The sequence below is a fragment of the Lycorma delicatula genome, chromosome 3 (assembly GCF_047948215.1).
Source record: "Lycorma delicatula isolate Av1 chromosome 3, ASM4794821v1, whole genome shotgun sequence".
Taxonomy (NCBI): Eukaryota; Metazoa; Arthropoda; class Insecta; order Hemiptera; family Fulgoridae; genus Lycorma; species Lycorma delicatula.
The window spans coordinates 69,594,897-69,617,037 of record NC_134457.1 but is presented as its reverse complement, the minus strand read 5'-3'; the positions used below and the strand labels follow the sequence as shown (position 1 = coordinate 69,617,037).

The following is a 22,141-nucleotide window of genomic DNA, read 5'->3' as shown; positions in this document are numbered from 1 at the left end:
GCTGAAGACATTTTCTACATAATGACAACACCCGTGTAGAGAAGACATGCTCCCCGTTTTCCCGGAGGTACTCACGTATTTTTCAATTTGAAATTTATTCGAATATTTTGGTGAGAGTTTTAAACTTAAATAAGGCGGTAAATGTTATTATTTATGAAATCAATTGCTTCTCTCGTCAGTTCACAAGACAATTAAAGAATAATCCCCATAAACCAAGAGTTACTAAAAACGTAACTCACCGGGTTCGTCTAGTGGAGAACGCGTCATCCCAAATCACCTGATTTCGAAGAAAAGAGTTCTAAGGTTCAAATCCTAGTAAAGGCAGTTTACTTTACACGGATTTGAATACTAGGTCGCGGATACCGGTGTTTTTTGGTGGTTAGGTTTCAATTAACCACATATCTCAGGAATAGTCGACCTGAGACTGTACAAGACTGCACTTTATTTAGATTCACATTCATACATATCATCCTCATTCATCCTCTGAAGTAATACCTTACGGTGGTTCCAGAGGCTAAACAGAAAAAAAGAATTACTACAAAAGTTTAACGCTAATCACTCATTGGTCGGTAAAACTTAATTTTATGTGTACTAACAAGCAGGCATTATCGAGTTTTTCACCGATGTTACAGATAACTAATCGATTAAAATTAGGCAAATTAAAATTCATCATTACCATTTATTGAAAAGTTGGTGGCTAGTTGTATTTTTATTCAATTTGGCGATTCTTTCTTTCTGAAACCGAAATCTTCGTACATCATTAATTTATATCTTAATTTGAAAATATTCTAATGATTATTTATTAATTTTTATGAAAAAAAACGTTACGTTGCTGATCAGAAAAAGAGTTTACGTTTATCATATTAGTATTAAATTTTATTATACAAAGAACTTCGGTAATACCACTTTAAGCAACATACAGTCAATTAGTGTTTTTCACCTTAAGAGACGGCTCAAATGAAAATTTCAAAGAAACATTTCTCACAGTAGACTTCTGAGGCGTAGTAAAAAGACAATGCCATATATCTGAAAGGTTCCAGGTATAAATCATGGTTATGGTATTTACAATATGGTTATGCTTGGTATTTACCATAAATGGTATGAACTTAAATTTATGTTTTTTATGAATTTTCTGGTAAGTGCATAGCAATTAATAAAATTGTTTTAAGTTACGACCGAACTCCTTTACTAAGAAACAGAAGGATCTACATGGATATAAGGATGTTTTAAAGGAATTTAAACACATTTGTTAACAGGAATTTAAAGTAGAGATCAATTGGATCATTTTTTTTTTTAAATTGTTGATCTAAAAAAAGCTGATACCCCCCCCCCCCAGAAATTTAACATGAAATACTACTCTTTCACGTTAACTTGACTTTGATAAAACAAACAAATACACACACACACACTTCGGTCAATGTCCAAACGCTACATATTATAGAAAAATATTGAAGTAGAAAATAAAATAAATAATAAGGTAATTACTAAGTTCAATGAAAGTGTTTATTTTACAACAAATTATTAACATGTACCATCAAAAACTAACAACAGCAGTACAAAAATTCTCCAGAAAGGTAAATCGTCGGTAAGCCAGAAAATTACAGATACAAGGTAGGAATAACCGGCGTACATAAAGCTAGTTAGTTAAGACGGGCCAAGACGAGTGCAGCCTAGACGTATCATTAAATACGGGAGAAAGAAAAGGAGAGTTATATGTAAAACGAGAGAAGAATCCACGAACAGCGAGAGTGAGAGAAATGGAAAGCGAGCGACTGTGCGTCTGTTAGTGTATACGCGAACGATAGAAAGAGATGGGCTTATTATAGTAACGATTCCTTCGCATGTAGGCAGAAAAACGAAGTACAGAATAACGTATCATGTCAAATCATAAGATGTAGCGATATACCGTGTACGAGTAGGCTGTACCCCTCCACCCGTATTCTTCGCCAACCACCCACAAGTCGTTAAACCACTCATTATAATTCCTCAACTACCAACGTAACCGCATACTTTATTGCTCGCCTAGTTTTGTGTTTTCTTCGTAAAGATTCCTCGTGTTTTATTTTTTATTCATTTTTTAAAACTATAAATAGGCTACGATATGGCGTTTCGTGCAATAACCACTAGTCGCTCTATCTACGCTCTCAGTCCTATTGCTGATAAAAGTTAAACGCACGACGTCTAACAAGAAACTGAATACAAACACACACACACACACACACATACACACACACACACAGTAATACTTTTTCCCGCATTATACTAATATTCTAATCGATGGGCGTTGAGCTCACAGTTATTTACGTATTACAGAATAATACTACGTTTACTTTTCTAATAATGTAGCCCTAAGAAATCCTTTTCCTTAGGTTGTCGACTTTTTGTTTTATTCAAATCCATCGTGAACAATTACGTTCAGAAGAATAAGAAATACTTACGTCTGGTTTCTTACAACTGATCAACAGTGCATTTTATACAGTAAAATATTAAGTCAACAACATAATGACCTCTAAATCCTAGAATACCGATGATTAAACACGATAATCTCTTTTAGTCTACAACGTCGTGGAATCTCTCTCAAACTAATCTTTTAAGATCTTTCTTGCGCCGCCTTACCAGTAAATTACCTCATTAACATAAATGTTTCTTCTTCCCTGTCCCCTTCCGCATACTCCCTGATTTTTACTTATTCATATCTTCTTTCTTAGTTTTAATAAATCCTTTATATCACTGACGTTCTGCGCAATTTCTATCTACCAATCAGTCATTGCTAAATCTCTCGCATTAGATCCTTTCTCCGAAGCTGAATCAAATACAATCCTACGGTAATTATAACGTAAGTTAAAATATAATTATAATTTTTATTCTTGTAAAGAGAGTACCAGAAAAGCTTTGATATGTAACTACAGAGAAGAATAGGAAAAATGAAACGGACAGAATGACGATTGAGAAAATTCTAATGAGGATGAAAAGGATAGTAAAGAAAAATTACCCACAGCAGACTGATCAATTAACGCAAAAGAAACAACAATTAGTTAGGTATTTTCAGTCTTACTTAAGACTCTGTGAGCTGTGCGAGATTGTTTTGAGTTCATCAATTAGTAGTACACCGATGGGAATGTCACTCGTGGCAATCGCATCAGTGGCATCCTGACCGAGGCGGACTGGAATATGTAAAGGCAAAGGTTTTGAAGATGACCTCCGGTAAACCCCGTAAAGGCTCGGAACGGAGGGGATGAAGGAGGGTATCTTCGCCTACGGGATCAGGATGAAAATAAAATCTACAAATAATATCTTAATGTTCTAAACAGCCTTATAATTGCTTGTATAGTAATAAAGAAATGAATAATAAACAAACGTGTATATGGTATATTAAGTAAAATTAATTACATAAAATCCATCTAAGCATGTAAATGACTTACGAAACAATTATTTGACATTTTTCAAATAGACAACATAAGAACGCTAAACTAAGTCTCTTGACAGTTCACGGCCGAACTACGTCTCGCTACAAACTAATGAGGGAATATGCTATCGTCATGCTTCACGCTACCTAACCCTTCACATGAGTAGTGTATATAGAATTTTGAAATAAAGTCCTTAAATGCAATTTTACCATTTAATATGAAAAAACACTTTCTCATAATAACATAAAGGTCCTTTATTAAAAGAAAAAAAAAGTAATGTTTTATATTTTTCATGTCCTAAGATTCAAATAATATTTTAATTAAAAATTACACACAAACACTGTCGTATCTTTGATTAAAACAACGTACACTTTTTTTTACGGGAATACAGGAAAAATTTATAAAATTATTTATAAAATAGCCTATAGCTAAAAAGAAATTTTATTTCAAACTATTTTTTTTTAACCTTTTATAGATTTTTATAATATTTAAGTGAATGGTTCTCGTTTACCTGTTAAACATCTTTCAAGATGTAAACTATAGTTCTTTAATCACTCCAGGAATATAAAGGCTCTTCTCTGGTGCAAACTTGAAATCAAATCAAAAATTTCAATTTTAATAAAATATTTTAATAGTTTCTAACTGATCGAAAACCGAAGAGAAGCAAAGAGTACACAAGCACTGCTTCGTCACTTTTTATTTGTACATTTTCAACAATCTAAATATGGCATTTTTCGAGTGGAAAAATTTCGTTAGCTAAATTTGGGAAATCAATTGAAGCAATGTTTAGGTAGATAAATCACGGTAGCAGAATATCCGACTTAGAGAGTGGTGCTTTTTACAAATAGTTCTGATACATGAACACAAAAATTAAGTTTAAAAAGTTTGATTACTTCGTACAATGATCCGATATCGTAAAATTACAATTTTACCGGCTGACCAAAAATTCCAATTCAGACGCGTTATATTGGCAATGGTACGTGGTGAATTGAGTGACGAGAACCGTACATAACGTTCACTATTCCGACAAACAGCGTGTGCCAACGCAATCGATCATAATCTCCTACTTCTATTATCGGACATCTACTAAAAAAACATCTTTGCGTGGACAGGTCAGAACGCCGTCAACGAGAAGACCGAAACGATATTGCAACAAGAAGACGCTTACCGCAGAGAAGTTCAGCTAATTTATCACAGCCGGCTATTCCTAATATAAGAAGCAACAGACTCCCACCGGACGGTCTTTTAAGTAGCATTCCGTGGTTTAGAATCCCGGGCAGATTCAGCCACGGCTTACCGAGGCCAGAAGAACTGCAAACACTGATAGCCCTGAAAGGGCTCTTAAGTATTTGATCTCCAAAAAGTGCCTTTAGTCGCTTTCGATGACAATATTTTAGGGAACGGAATATAGGCGAACAACCATGGAATATATAATTTCCGAAAAAATATAAATAGCGTAATTTAAGATACTATATATATATATATAAAAAAAATTATATATTTATACTAGCGGCTTCGCACATGCACTTGTATAACTTGAAAGCTGTGAATATTTCTTAAAGTTCAGTTCACGAGTTTTTTGTAGTCTAAAAAAAAGATTCGTCGAAATCGTTGTAGTAGTACTCTCTGAACAAAAAGATTTACTCGTTTCACACATATTTATAAAAAAAAAGGATTCATAGAAAAAGATGCAATAGTTTTTTCGTGATGAGTAACAAACTTTGAATTTCAAAAAATTCTAAATAAAACGTGATTCGAATCTCTATAGAAAAATGGAGCAAATTATATACACACTCATATTCACAGGGGATTAATTTATTAATTATATATTGAAATTACATTACACATTAACTGTTTCAATGAAATATAAAATTACAGATTTCTGATAGAAGTGAATTTTTTCGTTTATTTTATCGAGTGAAGATATTTCAAATAACTATAACAATATCTGCATTAAATTCGTAATACCAAACAAATAATTCATATTAAATTAAAGCCTTTTGTAAAAGATAAATTATTTTATATAAATTGTTATAATTTTTAATACAAAAATGGTGTCAAACCTTACATTCAAGTTTTTAGGATAAACGTTTCGGTAACAGATTCTGTTGAACAGAAAGAAACCAGATGATAGATTAGACTTTAAGACTGCTTCAACCGCTAAACTTTATTATACTTAAATGTAAATAATAAAACGCGTTCTGCCAATCTAAAATGTAACAAGGTATATTTTGTTTTAAACCAATGATGTATTTATTTTTATGCACAACTAATTCATGTGATGCCATAAAAACGATTCGCTATCTTATAAGTAGTTTATATTGAATCAGTTATACGTAAGGTAATATAATTTTGATTTAAAACATCTAAATTTCACATAAAACATTTTATTATTTTATACACTCCAGATAATGACATGATGATAAAAGGATGAGCATAACTATGATATAATCTTATCTATAAAATGTAACTTATGGATACAGTACCATAACATATTAATACAGCGAGCTCAGATCTCCTTCATTTATCCACATCTATCATATTATTTATGTCCAGTTCCTTGAATCTAACGCACTCAATCCAACACACGGGCGCGCGCGCACTCACACACACACACTGTCATGAAATGATTATTAAGATTATGTTGGTTGTATTGTTATTCAAAAGACAGTCATGTCGTAAATTCCTGTCTACATTCAACAACAAACAACTAACAACCCTTTCAACTAGTCACAAGCCTACATTCAATGTATGTACGCGTATTAGTATAGTACTACACGACCGTATAATTCAACACAAAATAGATTCTGTTTTTCTCTGTACTTAATATCATGTATAGATTTTTTTTTAATTACTAAAAAACAGTAAATTTATAATTTTTTATTTTAGTACATTAACACAGCAATCTTAGAGATTTTGTTTTTCGAATTTTGACTGAGGGTATCCCTTCTAACGTATGATAATAATAATCCGTGCCCAAGCGTTTTAGATGGTAAATAAATACCTTTCATATCAGAAATTAGATAAACAAAATCACCACAATTTTATTATATTATTACTACAATCACCGTAAAATTTACTTTTAACAACGTTATCACTTTTATTTACATTATAAAAATCTGAAAAATTAAATATTTAAAGAGAAAATATATACATATCGTAAATTATCTAGTTTTATGTATCCAAGAACCCAGACATCTATCCAGAAATCAATTTTTGCATATTCTTATTTTATCGAAACAGTAAAAACTAACATTACAGAACCATTTATGTATATAATAAAATTGTCAAAAACATCTTAAATTAATAGGATATGCTCGTATGCTACAAAATACCTAAATCATTCATTTCTGATAATTTTTTTTAACGAAGGATTTTTGACTATATTTTTCTCATCATCTGATGTAATGTAATCAAGAATCAACCGGTAATAATAAAACCTAGTTAAAAGCAAATAGTTAACATAATTAAAGTGTAAACATAATGTATAGTGCGTACGATGAATATAAAAGCTTGCTTGCACGAGGCAGACAGTTGCTGCGTAGAGTATTTTATTACTCTTTTCTCGTAACACTAGCTTATTCAGAAACCGAGCAATACAGTGTAAAAGTTCTTTCCACGATTAAAATTTATTATCATTTTGTTTAATTTCAGGCAATAATTTCTTTTAAAATGTTTAACGTACTTACAAATATTTCTTACAATATACAGAACAAAAACGGATAGTTTACACTTGTATTAATAGGTTATTATTACACTTCCTCCATCAAGTGAGTCAAAAATGAATGACCACATACAAAATAAAGGTTATAAAAATATTTCATTTGAGTTATATTTATATGCACTTGTAATGGGTATTAGTATTTTTGATGATTTTTATAGTAATAAACATCATCATTAAATAATAAGACTATATCCTACAAATTATAGTAGTTTAATAGCTTGGTCATTTTATACGTATTCGTAGAATAGCTAAGAAATTTTTCTATCGTATTTTTGACTAATATTCAATACTAATATTTACTTTTTATTTTCAATAAACTTATTTAGTTCAATTCTTGGCGTGACCCGGTACGAATGGTATAGTTGTTTCCTTCCGTAATGTGTTAGCGTGTTAGGTAATGTTTTGTGCGTATTAATGAATTTGTATGTCTTTTGCGGTTTTCGTTAGTGGTTTTTTTTTCAATGTAGAATTTAAATTTATAGTTAAGATTAAAAAGCTCCATAATCAAGCTCGTGAAATATTTAATGATGTATATGATTTTATGAAGAAAGAAGATATAAAGTTAGGAATATTGAAAGATGACAAAACATTTATTCAAAAATGTGAAGAAAGAACCACTACAGCTTGTGGGATTTCAAGGTCACAAGTTCAAAACTCCGAAAAGAAAAGTAGGATCTTCGTAACTCTAAATCGCAGTCGTGCTCATCCAGTACACCAAGAAAGTATAAACCACGTTGAAAACCAGTTACTGGATTAGACAGTTTTGATCAAGGCGTTGCAAGAAAAACGGTTAACGAGTTTCAAGCAAAACATAATCACATTATGTTTTGTAGGCAGTTCACAACTGCCTACATTAAAAAATTACGCGAAAAATTTCGCGTGTTAAATTTAAAGGTTCTAGAATTACAGTAGTAGCTATCCTGAAAAAGTCAGCGTTTAACTGGTGTAAAACTGATAAGAATAGAAACGTTTGATCGAAAAAGAAGACGTCCGGCGGAAGAGGAATAGAATATTAAAAAAAAAAAAAAACGACTGTTTATTTGGAAGAATCGTATATTTTAACGTCCCATTTAAGGAAAAAAATTGTGGTCGGATGACAGTGGTGCAGAAATAAAAATGCCGATTAATAAAGGCGATCGGTTAATCATAATCCACACTGGAAGAGAAATGGGGGTTCATTCCGAATGCGATGCTAACTTGGAAAACGAGTTCAAAAAGTGGTGACTATTACGACAGCGTCAACAACAACAATTTCATGACGTGGGCATCTGAAAAATTAATTCCTGGTCTTCCCCATCCAGTCAATGGTAGTTATCGATAATGGGTCACACAATTCAGTTCTAGAGAAGCCTACAAAAGTTCAAATAATAGAAAAAGTGGCACGATTAACCGGTTAGAAAAGAACAATATTCCGTTTAATAATACAAGTTAAAACCGTTGTACGACATAATTAAATCACATAGAAATCCAAGAATAAAGTACTATTAAAAAAATCAGCTTCCAAGACTTCCACCTCAAAATCCTGATTTAAATCCGATCGAGATAATATGGTCGTCTCTGAAAAGATCACACGACATTTTTAATTTCAGATGTAAAAAAAATCAGCCGAGGAAATTAATTGAAATGAATAAGGGCGACTGGAGAAATACATTGCGAACAAATGCTGAAACTGAATATAAAAAATGGAACCGCTAATCGACGAAATGACGGATAAATTTATTATACATCTAGACAGCGGTAGTGAAAGTGACTTCCGATGAAGAAAGAGAAGATGGTGAACTTCCATAGTTACTGCTGGACATATGATGCAAATTTCAAGTAACTGTTAAAAAATTATAAATATTGTACAAAAAAGAATTGTACAATGATAACTTTACATCTAATTTAGTGACGTGAGCAAAATACATTCTTATGTTAAAAGTTATGTTAAAATACATTCTTATAAGTTAAAATTCTTATTTTTGCAATCTTATTTTTATTAATATTTAATATTATTTATTTTTTATTCTTATTTTTATTAATACTAATTATTTACTAACGAATTACAACTAATGGAACATGGAAACGGTAATAAAGTAGAGGTACAACGATAATAAGGTACAACGATAAGGTAAGTACAACGATTATATTATTGCTGTCCTACTAGATGGGTGCAAATGTTTTCAGGTTCGATAGTAATGCAGCTTCGACCTTCTCCAACACAAAATTTTATTTTCATTGTACGCTCTTTTATTTTAGTCACACAGTACAATGGACAATTTAGCAAATAATTTTTTTTAATCGCTTAATTTTTAAATACCTTTACTCTATTTGTAGTAACAGCATAAGGAAGTAGCAAAATGGAAATCATAATTAACAGTTGTAAAGCGATTCCAGAAACTGAATTCAGAAAACAGAAATGGTTGTGAAGATCCTAGCGCATCATAGATAAATTAGATTCCAAAAACCCCTCCTTCTTCAAATGGACTTTTAAAAAAGATAATTTTAAAATGCTTAACAGATAATTTAAAACGTTCTTAAAGAATATTTTTTTACTGGAGTAAATGTTAATTTCAGGACAGAATTTAACCAATTCATCAACTAAGCGGGCAATATACCTAGACCATCACATGTATCAGTCAATGAGAGCAAATTGCATTTCTATTCTTACTTACAGTTTAAACGGGTACTTTTATGAGTTTATTTTCCATTATGACAACATCTGACAGACTATTTGAAGCATTATTAACCATCTTGATTTTAAGTCACAAAAAATATAATATGCAGTTAAGAATCGTTGAGACTTTACATCTTAAATCAATACTATAGCTAATTTTAAAGAATTAATTTTTTAAGCCGAACAACAATACGGGTTATTTTCCGCTCGACAACCACGAGCAATAAAATGCCGCAGTTCTTCAAAGTATAAAACACTTCATTCAAGTTTTATTTTAAATAAATACAACCCAAGAATAATAAGTATCCAATTCCAGGCGTACTAGAGAAAGTGTAGAGTGAAACGGGTTACCACCTTTCACCCAGTCGAATGAACCAGTTGCAAGTTGCATATCAACATGAAAAATCAACTAAAAAACAAATTAAGCTATATTCTTATAAGCTATATCTTAACTCTCATAGAAAAGAACTCCGACGGTGTCTATTATGCGTAACATGCTTTACATGCTTCACGACCGTAAGAAAAACTGGGACGAATGGTGTAAAACATGTATCACTCTCTCTCTCTCTCTGCGTGCCAGCGCACATACACAATCTAATATATACAACTTGCATCAATTCAGTAGTAGGGTCAATATCAGAAGGATTTTATGTTGGATCCGATGAACAGTTCAATAAAAAAATATTTTTTAAAAACATAAAAAATTGAGTAAAGCAATATAAAGTCTTCTTTTTTTAATATATTCTGACGATTTTAGAGATGAATAACTTCTCAAAATTGAACATCGTTCGTTGGAAGATTTTTAAATCACACAAGCAACACTAAAAAAATTATACCTCATGAGTTTGTATATTCAATAAAAGAAGCATATTATTGTAAATGAAATGAGTTACAAATTCGAAAGAATAATAATATTTACATCACCTAATTCGGAAAATTACGTGAAATATCATGCTAGCAGCTATTAGGTGACATAATCATATATTTTAAGTTATGTAAAATGTCCTGAAAAACATATGAATTCGTGTTGATTCGCCTGACTAACTTCATATGCTGACTTATAGTACTGCGCACCTTTAACAATGTGTCAAAATTCGTTTTAAATCTAACAATTTGGCATTAAACTGTACTTAAAGCTTGTTACTTTTCAACACCATAAGAGATTTTTCTTCTTTTAAAGTGAATAAGTGTAATATACCTCCATTTTTAATGCTCTCAAAATTCTTCTTTCTAATTCAGTGTATACAACCTATTACGAAGTACCTATGAATGGGTACGAAGAGGAAAGAACGATAATGAACAATTGAGTAATTTAGTGTATGAGAAACAGAAAAAAATCTTCAGTAATATTAAAAAAAAACTTGTTATAAAGAGATAATCGCGAATAGAAAAAACCGTTGATTATATGACTGATTTAGATAGCTAAAATTATATATTAACCTTCGAATGGGACACGATAAGAATAACATTGGTTAAAATTACGTAATCTAAATACAAAAAGGATTTCCTTCTATTTTCTTAAAATACTGTTTTTTGCGGATTTCATCTGAAACTACGCGTTAAATTTCGTTAAATCATAATAAATATCTTAATAATTAAGGAGAAGCATACCTAGCAATTATCAAATAAATACCCGTTAAAACAAGTCTCGCCAATGAAAAGACTAAAACAAAATGAATAAATAAAGTTCTCGTAATTTTACAATTTATAAACGTAATTCTTTATTTATTTAAATACAGCATTTGAAAATACCACCCTAATTTAAATTATACATAATTAAATCTTCACGAGCGGTAAAATATGAAATGGAATATAATACAGTAATTGCATCGAGCACAAAGAATGGAACAGGAGAAATAAAAGAATAGGTTATTGTCCTGAAGGATTAAAGAAGGCAACGCCCACTAAAGTATGTATGAATGTATGTTACGTTAGAATTGTTACTTTTTCTTCTTTTTTCAAAAAGAAAAAATAAAGGAAGAATAATAATTTCGAAGCACTAATATTTGTTTGTTTTGTTAAGTCACACTAGAATGAGACAAAACAATCTTGAAATTATCCTCTAAATTACACATGAATTATTTTACTTTTGTTTACCGAAGTACAAGCATATTTCTTTCTGAGAATTACGATAAATTCTTAACCCTCGGCAGGAGGATTTAATAATAATAATAAGTCAACAAATAACCAAATAAATGGATAAAGATCCCATAATTAAGTTAAGTTTTGTACTTTTCTATTTATTTATAGTGGAAAATACTTCAGTAAGATATAGAAGAATGCCGGTGTGACCGCAGTAATACGGCGCGGAGTGCAGCGGTGGTTGTTTGCTTGTAACTTTTGTAGTTAAACGTTCGTTGTCGGTTGTGGAGTGAGTTTTGTGGAGGGGGGCAGGTGCAGAGGTGCAGGACAAAAGGCAGGTGTGACTCGTGAGCAGAAGTCAGTATAGTGAGGAGGTTCACTAACACAAGTTGTTTCAAAATGTCCCACATAGTTCTCTACTTACTAGCCTTATCCGCTTTAGTCCAAGGTAAGTAATTTTTTTTTTTTTTAATAAAAATTACATTAACATTTTTTTACACCAAAATAAGTTAACTCAACCTGACGGAACACCGGCTTTCGAAATGTTTTGTAATATATACCACAAGATATAATTAAATTTACAACCGAACATACATATTTTCCATGTATAAGTTTTATTTTTGCTATATTAAAAAAACCTTAACAGAAAACTGGGTTTTTTTATTTAAAAAAATAATAATTGAGTACTTTTTGAAATCATAGTTCTACATACAGATAAAAAACTTTGTACAACATTAACGCAGTCACACTATCCACCCCAGCGGTCTTCCTGCCAATGCGAAAAAAGCGCAGCACAGAACCCTTGCTCGCTATCGGTGGAATATCTCATAACCAAGCCAATCATTATAAAAGTATGAGCATTATGGGAAATATTATTTGTAGAAAACACCGTGAAGAACTTTTTCGTAGTTATAAACGTACCAAAATGGTACGTAGTAGGTACAATAATAAAAACTGTATCGTAGGTACAGATAATAGAATTCTTAAATAAAATAAAAAAATAATCGATGCACATTATATATTACACGACGTAATATAAGCTAACTATTAAAAAAATATTCTTTTCGAGATATGTGAACTATAAAAATGATACATTAAACAGTAAAAATGTACAGCTAAATCAAATGCATGAAAAAATATACTAATTTAATAAATAGTTAAGAACTGTAATTACTAATAATTTAAAATAATTTGAATGGATATTAGTATAAGATGAAACTTGAGAACAGGAGAGGTAATCTGTTTCTTTGGTTATGGTCTATAAAAACCACAGGGGTTATTATCGCCCTATAACAAAAGGTATGTAATAGGACAAGACTACACGAAACCGTCGGTTCCAAGAAGATACTAACAATAAACTACGTATATAAAAAAACAAAAGCTACCACAAAACAAGAAAAACAGAACGAAACAAAAAATTGCCACTTATTGTTTAATACTCAGCAGGCCTAAATGAAAAACAAAATCTAATTGCACTTTGAAACAAATGAACTGAATCATCATATTCATTAATTATGATGTAAATTAAACCAGAAAAAATAAATTATATAATAAAAGACTCTCGTAATTAGTAATTAATATTTAATTATTACTATAATTATAATTTTGTATAAAAATTACAATTTTTAAATGTAATTAAAGGAATAGTTTCTAAACAAATATCAGTTGTTTAATTAAACCAGAGATGTCAATGTTTTGTAGCTTATATCATATCTGTTAACCAGATGACGAGAATTATACTTTCTCGGTAATAATAGATTTTAATTAGTAATCGGTAAAAAATTTAGCAAACAAGAGGGTAAATATAAAGAGTTACAGTCTACTTCGAAGCATAACAGCGAAATGATCCTACATTCCATTACTACTTACGATTTTTATAACTCCTGATAAAATTATCGTTTAGCTTCCAATCATCCATCAAGCTAAAAGCGATCAAGCGTGCATATATTACCCGCGAATATACAGTTTTTGTTTTACTTTGATGCTATAAAGGACTATCCCAACCGATTAAAAAATAAAATTATTTTTTTAAATAGAAATCTGACTACGTTGTGGGCTAAACTTCCCCGTAATTATCTGTTACAACTTAAAATATAACCCCCTCATTCCGTACTAAACTTGAATTACCTTTACCTCTTGAATAAATCTTCCAAAAAAGGCTTGAATAAAAAAAATATTCAATGATTTTGATTTTCAATGTTCTAAATCGAGTTTTTAAAAATGTGACAAGAATTTACACAACCTCTAACATAAAAAAAATTACATTTTAAGTAATTAAAACAAACATTATTTTTTAAAGTTATGTTTCGTAAATTAATGATAAAAATATTCACCCCGATATTGGCTCATCTAGAGCTTTACAGATAGAAAACCCTCATACTACTATTAAACAGAACGAGTGTACGCTACTTGTTCTTGTGAATTGTTTTGAAAACTGTTACTCATCCCAACCCTCATTCAGAAAAACTATTTAAAAAAATTATATGTTGAAAAAAAAAATTAGTTATAAAACAATAAACTTTCAATCTCTTTCTTTTAAATGGGGGGTGTTTTTTTCTTTAAAAGCATCTCCATTCTTACTTATAAATTAAAAATATAACTTTTCAGCCTATTTTTTAAACAATTTAATATTACTACTACTCATTAAACAAACTTGCACAAAAAAATTATTTTTGATTTGAGCTCAAAATCTAAACAAATACAAAAAAATTAGGAAGTTCCAAACTGCTGATTCGGAATAATAAAGACAAAACTACAATCTAGACTAAGGAAAAGATTTTAAAAAGCAATTTTAGTAGCTTGTTTACTTCATCCAATTAACGAAAATTGATTTTCAACTAATATATTATAGTTTTACAGAGTCGAAATAGTGAATGCAATCAACTTCAAACAGATTCAAATCAAACTAAATAAAACAAAAGTACGTAAACACGTCGTTTGTAATAATATTAATAACATTTATATACACGGAAAAAACGACGTTCAAAATATATTTTTTCTTTCTAATATAGTTAATAATTGAAAGTTACAACTAAAGGCGGGAAATTCAAGAGATGGTAATGAAGCAATTGAAATTTACGAATGGAACAACATAAATTCATTCGGCAGTAAATCTTTCAGAATAAATCGCAACGTAAAAATAAGATTTATGCCGTCAGCAGTACAATAACTTTTAAGAAAGACAATTTATTCTAAGTTTAAGCATGAAACAGTGTACATAAATATGCCTATACATAATAAAGAAGGCTCTACAAGTAAATGACAGTGCAATTATTTTACAAAACAATTCTATTCGTCGATAAATTAATTAAATACATAATATAAATGCCCCAGTTTATAATTCTGCCCTGTAATTTTCTTTTTGATTTTAACTAAAATATTACAATAAGAAAAATGTGTACAGTAGTAAAAAAATTGGCAATAGACAGAGTGTATCACGAAGTTCTCCCAGGACTTTCGCAACCTTTCAAATAAACATATATCCTAAAATGCTTCGTTTGCAAGTTATGGCTAATGAAAGATTTCGCTCGGATTTCAGCTACCCAGATGAAATGAGGTCGTTAATTAAGAAACAGAAATAGTGTTTTCTTATGGTTTTTGACCAGAAAAATAAAATAGGTCCCTGAGCCGTATCTGCGGTAATTTTTGAAAAATCAGGTAAAAGAACCTGTTTTTTATGTGTGGTGTATAATAAATTAAATGGGTAATAAACACCTATAACTTTTAAACAAAACTTGTAGAGAGAATTTAAATTTAATTGTGAACAAAATGATGTAAAATAAGTTGAATAAACAAAAGAAAAATTCGAATTTTATTTAGAAACAGTACGCTAGAGCAAACTGCATTATACGTAGCAGTTTATAATAAATATTCAAAAATGAGCCCGCCATTTTCAACACATTTCGTGGCACGCCTTTGTACTGCATTTAAGTTGCTCTTTCTAGTACTTCAGAGCTGTTTTAAGTTGCTCAGCCGCATCCATAATGCGGACAATTAATTCTTCACTCAGTCATTAATTCCTCACGAGAATGTATTTTTGTTTTGTAAACAATATTTTCCATCATCCTCAGACGCAAAACTCTAAAGGCGTTAGATCAGACGATCTTGTGGCCAGGAATGTGGATCTCTACGAACGATCCATTTCTCAGGAAAATGATGATTTAAGTGAGTGGAAACGCCACAAGAGGAGTGGGGGCAGCACGCTATCGTGCTGTAAGTATTGCATTGTACCTCAGCCCTAGAGGAATTACTATTTTTTTTTTTTTTTTTGTTAATTTTATTTACTCTACTTCCAATGAAATATCCTGTGCAGTACTAATTTTAAATGTCATCCTCGACATAAATCAAATAAAAATAATGTTCCCACCAGAAGGGAACTATTACAAATTAAAAAAAAAACTATCTTCTAAAAAAGTCAATAATTATCTTTTTTTATAAATTCTATTTTTTTAATATTTGTCCCTTAAAATCATTTAATAAGATTAATCTCAATGAGTAAATACTCATTGAATTTTGTTATACTCATTGAGATTAATCTTATTAAATGATTTTAAGGGACAAATATTAAAAAAATAGAATTTATAAAAAAAGATAATTATTGACTTTTTTAGAAAATTCCGCCGCAGGAGGGCTAAAAAAATATAATTAGCTTCAGTTTCGTATTGATTGCAAAAATACAAAACAATATTTTTGAGCTATTTTTAAAAAAAAAAATTGTGTGTATATATATATATATATATATATATATATATATATATATATATAGAGAGAGAGAGAGAGAGAGAGAGAGAGAGAGTGAGTGAGATAGTGGGTGGGAGGGGTGGGTGAGTACAACGAAATTAGTAACACTAGTTGGAAACATACGCAATAAGTATATCATTGCCCTCTCGATTTTAGGTTTGATTATTATCGGACCAATTATTGACATTTGGTACTATTGTAAAGCAATTTTACAAACGACTTACCAATAATTCATTTCTCAGACATAACTCATGAAGAGCAGTGATGACATCCCTAGAAACCTTTTCACCCGCCAAATTAAATTCCTTTTCATCATTCCAAACACAATCGACTGGATTTTTTTTATAGAAAAAAAGATGCTGTTTAAGAAACATTTAACAATGATTTTCATTTAATATGATAATAAATAACAGTGCTTTTATCCGCTACTTGAAATTAAAACTATAATTTAAAAATAAACATCAAATAATAAAAATTTACTAAGTACGAATCAAAACTACTTACTGATGAAGTTTTCTTTTTCTGTAACACTACAACTAATAATTTTCTACATCATTAAATCTAATGTTCTGAAATACACAAAATTCGTTAGAATATATGTGATCTTAAAACCTTTTTTACCATTCCAAACGAGTATCTTATACCATAATTAACTACACTAAAAAAACAAATTCAATCCCTTCAAAATAACAGCCTTACATTAATGCGTAGTAATTCAGTTTTTTTACGAAAACACATACACGCGCACACATATATTCAAAGATATACACGTAACGCGTCAAACCATATAAAATTTTTTGTTTCTTTAATCGTCAGAAATCTATACACAGTTTTATAACAAAAAAACAAGTTCTTTAAAGGGTCAATCGAACCCGATGATATCTTTAAAATTATTCTCGATTAAATTATTAATTTGATTATTATTCCCGCTCCCCGGACAGAGAATAATGCCAAAAATTATATATTAAGACGAAGAATTTAAAAAATATTATCGTTCAGAATAACATAACGTTACAATCTACAATAAATTACTATTAATTTATTTTAAATTTCGTTCATGGAACCATCCATCCAAATTTCCGATTTAAATTTATAACTTATAAATTATTATGAAGTAATTTTATTTTATCGTTCGATTCCAGAATACTATTCTAATAATAATAATACTATACAGAGTATCCTTATATTTTGTACATAACATATTTTTTTTGCTTGTTTTTAATAATATTTATGATGAATGTGAATTTTTCTCTAATGTAGAACTCTAAGATCGATTAAAATACTTGTTAAGTTAAACCCCCTTCGAGATATAATTTTACCAACCAATATAAGTTTCCTACTCCGTCATTATTTAAAGTTTAGTATAATACTACCTTTTTCAGTCCCTTAATAATAAAAGTTGCTAAAAAAAAAAAAAAACGATTATTAAGTAAACTGATCCGAAAGTAAAAGATAAAACAACCTTATAAGATTTTAAAACAATTTTTAAAGATAGCAAAGGTATTGCTTTTATTAAATAATGACGAATAGTAAGTTATTGATTGATGTAATATCTTGAAAGGAATTGGGCTTAAAAACAAACATTTTAATAGAGCGTAGAGTTTTATGTTATAACATCATCGAAAATACTATCGGGAAAAACTTAATAAATAAATAGAATATACATTTATATTAAAGTTCTAACTCCTAAAACTCTTATTTTAGTAAGTAATTCTTTTTAAGATTTTTTCCAACTTTCATCTATTTCCTTCAGTTATATATCTGTTTCAAACTTTAAAAATTATTTTTCTGTTACAAAGCCGTTATTAAAAGTGAAGACTGTTTTCAAACCTTATAAAAGTTTAGAGAATAATAAATGTCCACTTATAAAAAAAGTGAAGTACATTTGTATAACTTTTCACGTATTAAGTCTCACAATTTTTATTATTCTATTCTTTATTATAGTAATTTTCAACCTTTATCAAAGAGTTAAAAGGTAAATACACGTTTTTTGTTTAAACAGCTTAAAACATTGTTATTTAAGGTTTATTTTTTACTAATGTTCTTTGATACCTTAAATCATTGAACCTAAGCAAAAAAATTCAATTTTTACTCATTTTTATAATTTTCAACATTTTGATATTCTCACACAACAATATTAAAATCTTTGTATTATGTAAAATTATAATGACGTTAAATACTTGTATTTAATTTTTGAGATATCTATTAAAGTTTAACTAGTCTTTTTGTTAAGAAATTATGTAAAAAAAAATTACATTAAAAGAAGTAGAAATAAGAGTACTGAAATGAAAAGGGGATTGGAATTCATCATATTTTAAATTTTTAAAAGAAAAAAGACTTAACAGAAAAGAAACACCGAAATAAAATTGGGCAGTTTATAATTTGTTTTACCATTTCAATCATTCAGTTTGAATTATTTTTTTTTAATTTTCTCTAAATGTCGAAAAATCTAAACCGAAAACTACCTTTAACCTTTATTATAGTAGTAGAAGAGTAAATAAAAACATTTTTTACGTAATCAAAATTAAATTTTTATTTCATTCTAAACAAAGGGTTATCAGAATAAGAATTGTTTTCAACATTTATCACACTGACAAGATAAATATAAACTTTTCTTTTTTATCTGTTTACTAGTTCAACTGTTAATGTTAGAAATTACGGTTCTTATTATTATTTTTTATTAAAACGTAAGAAAATAAATGAGGTTATTTTTATTATGTAAATTTACTTTAAATATATAAATTTACGATTTTTGTGTCAAATTAGTAAAAAAATGAATAAATATTTCCTAACAAAAAAACAGTGACATTCTAAAAAAATGCGAATAAATAATTATTGCATGGAGTTAACGACCCGATGGTTTTTTACATAAACTGACCTGAAACCAAACGATGAATTATTTCTACTTTATTCAATATAAAAACAAAAGTGTAAAATCAAAACAGGTTATATATCCTGTAAAGATGAGGAAGCTTTAATTACAGCATTTAATAATAATAATATAAGAAGACGTGCTTGTGGTATGTAGCTATAAATATAACCTGAATAAACTCCGAGAGCATTCCCCTGCGCCGACTCCTCTTCCAGTACGCAAAGTATCAGTTATATAGAATGAATACATCATTTAGCAGCCTATACATGAATTATATTATAAAGTGAATAAACCGGTGGCATTTAAATAATCTAAAAATAGAAGAACCGTCATATTTAAATACTTAAAGATCAGTTCTGATCATCCCAATTACTTCCTTATATAAAAAAAAATAAGATTCAATGTGATCAATTACTTGTTTTGAAAAACATTTAATAAAAAAAAAAAATCTACACCATAAACACGTTATTCTGGCCAACGATTATTTTAGAGAAGATAAAACAGAAGAGCGGTTGACAGATTCATTAAAATTCTTTTAATGAAGAAATCTTTTTGAAAAAGGACAATCATAAAAAAGTAACCGCAATAGCAATTTTATTTTATTACTCTACCATTAATTAAGGAACTAAATAGAAAAAAAGCACAGTTTCAACAAAATGTAAACTACACCCAGGGTCGATTAAATTCTCTGTCATCTAAGAAAGCCGGTTCGTTAAAAGATGCTTTAATTGTTTCATTGCAAATATTTACTTCACATTCTTGGTATTAAAGATGCTATTCGTTTCAAAGGTTGTAGAATAAAACCTTTGGAAGAATGACTACCCCAGAAGGAGATGGTCAAAAATTCCAAAGGTTGTAGAATAAAACCTTTGGAAGAATGACTACCCCAGAAGGAGATGGTCAATAAATCCCTTACTTATTATGTAAGCCCATTATAAATTTTTGTATTTTTGTATCTTCATTAATTTTGCTAATTTTTCAGCATTCACTTGTTAACACCAAAAAAACCTATATCCTTTCTTTTTAAGCTTTCCTATCGACCATATTTCATTGTTAAAGTCCATGTCTACCATTAAAAATTAATTTTTTATAAATAGATCTGTATTTCAATCACTTTTTGTACTGCTACAATACGTACAAGTAAAAGTAAAACCGAATTTGGAACTAAGTATCATAACAGAAAGTTATTAAAAACCGTTAAACATCGTTTCACTTAGAACTATTATTTTATAAATTTAACTACACTAAATTTATTCGGCACTTTTATAGTAATAATACGGGGAAAAGTAACCGACTTTTAGTTCATATTTTTAATTTACTTCGTCAAGAAATTTGCTTGAAAAAAGTTTTTTTCAAACTTCACCGATTTTCGTGGCGGAGTGGTAGCGTCTCGGCTTTTCATCCGGAGGTCCCGGGTTCGAATCCCGATCAGGCACAGCATTTTTCATAAGCTACAAAATTCCATTTCCATATTACCGTGTACAAGCTTCTCTGTAACCTTTCGAAGTGAATTCATTAAAAAAAAATTGCTATCGTATTAATTCTTCTACGTATTTTTCAATAGAAACAACAGGCTAACGCCCGATTTCAATTTCACAATAATTAATAAATTTTATAGAGAACAAAACCCCGACCGGGATTCGAACCCACAGCCTTGCGGATTAAAGGTGGAGACGCTGCCACACCTCCACGAAGATCGGCATTAAACAAAGTTACACGTTTTGAAAAAAAAATCGTTATTTGCTTTAAATATTACAGTACAAACAATATTATTCTTTTATATTATAAAGAATATGATTATAAAATTATATGAAGATTATGAATATAATATATTATAAATTAGGATTGTAAAAATGAAATGATTTTAAAAACGATAAAAAAAATTATAAAATGAAATGTTTCATAGTATGTATAAACAAAAAAATAGTGAAAAAATTAAGACAAATTGTTCAGGAATTTAAAAAATAAAGAAATGAGTGGAAACTATAACGCTGTCTTCTGATATACAGTCCGTTTATAAATTTAAACTTGAACATGCAGCAAACAGGACAAACAATCCATTAATTTTAGACCTAAATTATACGGAAAAAATAACATTTTTATTTTTTTTATTTTTTTTTTTTTACAATCTTATAGTCACCTTAAGTCACGTTCACCACAGAGATATAAATATTTATATTTATAAATGTAACCCGTTTATATAGGAATACCATTAAACTCATATTAGAATGCTACTAAAAATTTCACAGAAAAACAGTCTATTCTCTTTTGTTCGAATGTTATTATTATGCAAAATATTCAATAAGCTATATAATAATAAGTAATAAAAAATTAATAAATTAGCAACCTTATGTGTACGACCGACCGAATTTTGCTATATGTAAATGTATTTCGGAGCCAACACGCCTCTCAAATTTTCTGAATCTTTCGCTTAATTACAGATTGTTCCACGTACTAAAACCTTTTTTCTAAATGTTTTTGTATTAAATTTTTAGGAATTTATGTAAATGGTTTTAATGATATCTGCTCTTGTTATTTTGATGACTATCCAGTACTGAAAATTTTACCGATTAAATAACCAAACTCTTCTAATTCTGCTACTTTGCGCCAATTTTATTCTGTTAACTCTTATTCTTGATAACTTTTCTCTCTACTGCATA

General features: G+C 29.4%; 2 protein-coding genes across 10 annotated transcripts in view; one reads left to right on the top strand and one right to left on the bottom strand.

The window, feature by feature from the left end:
• Window positions 1-22,141, bottom strand: part of LOC142321672 (cytosolic carboxypeptidase 1-like) — a 293,694-nt gene that overhangs the window by 49,047 nt on the left and 222,506 nt on the right. The gene's annotated exons all lie outside the window — the stretch shown is intronic.
• The window catches only part of nw (narrow), a 393,672-nt gene that overhangs the window by 342,067 nt on the left and 29,464 nt on the right, over window positions 1-22,141 (top strand). The window contains exon 2 of one of the 2 annotated variants that reach the window (XM_075359957.1): window positions 12,261-12,317. In XM_075359957.1, the coding sequence (XP_075216072.1) occupies window positions 12,269-12,317 (49 nt within the window). In that variant the 5' untranslated portion in view covers window positions 12,261-12,268. Of the gene's footprint in view, window positions 1-12,157; window positions 12,318-22,141 lie in introns of those variants that run through there. The other variant, XM_075359958.1, reaches the window with a different exon arrangement.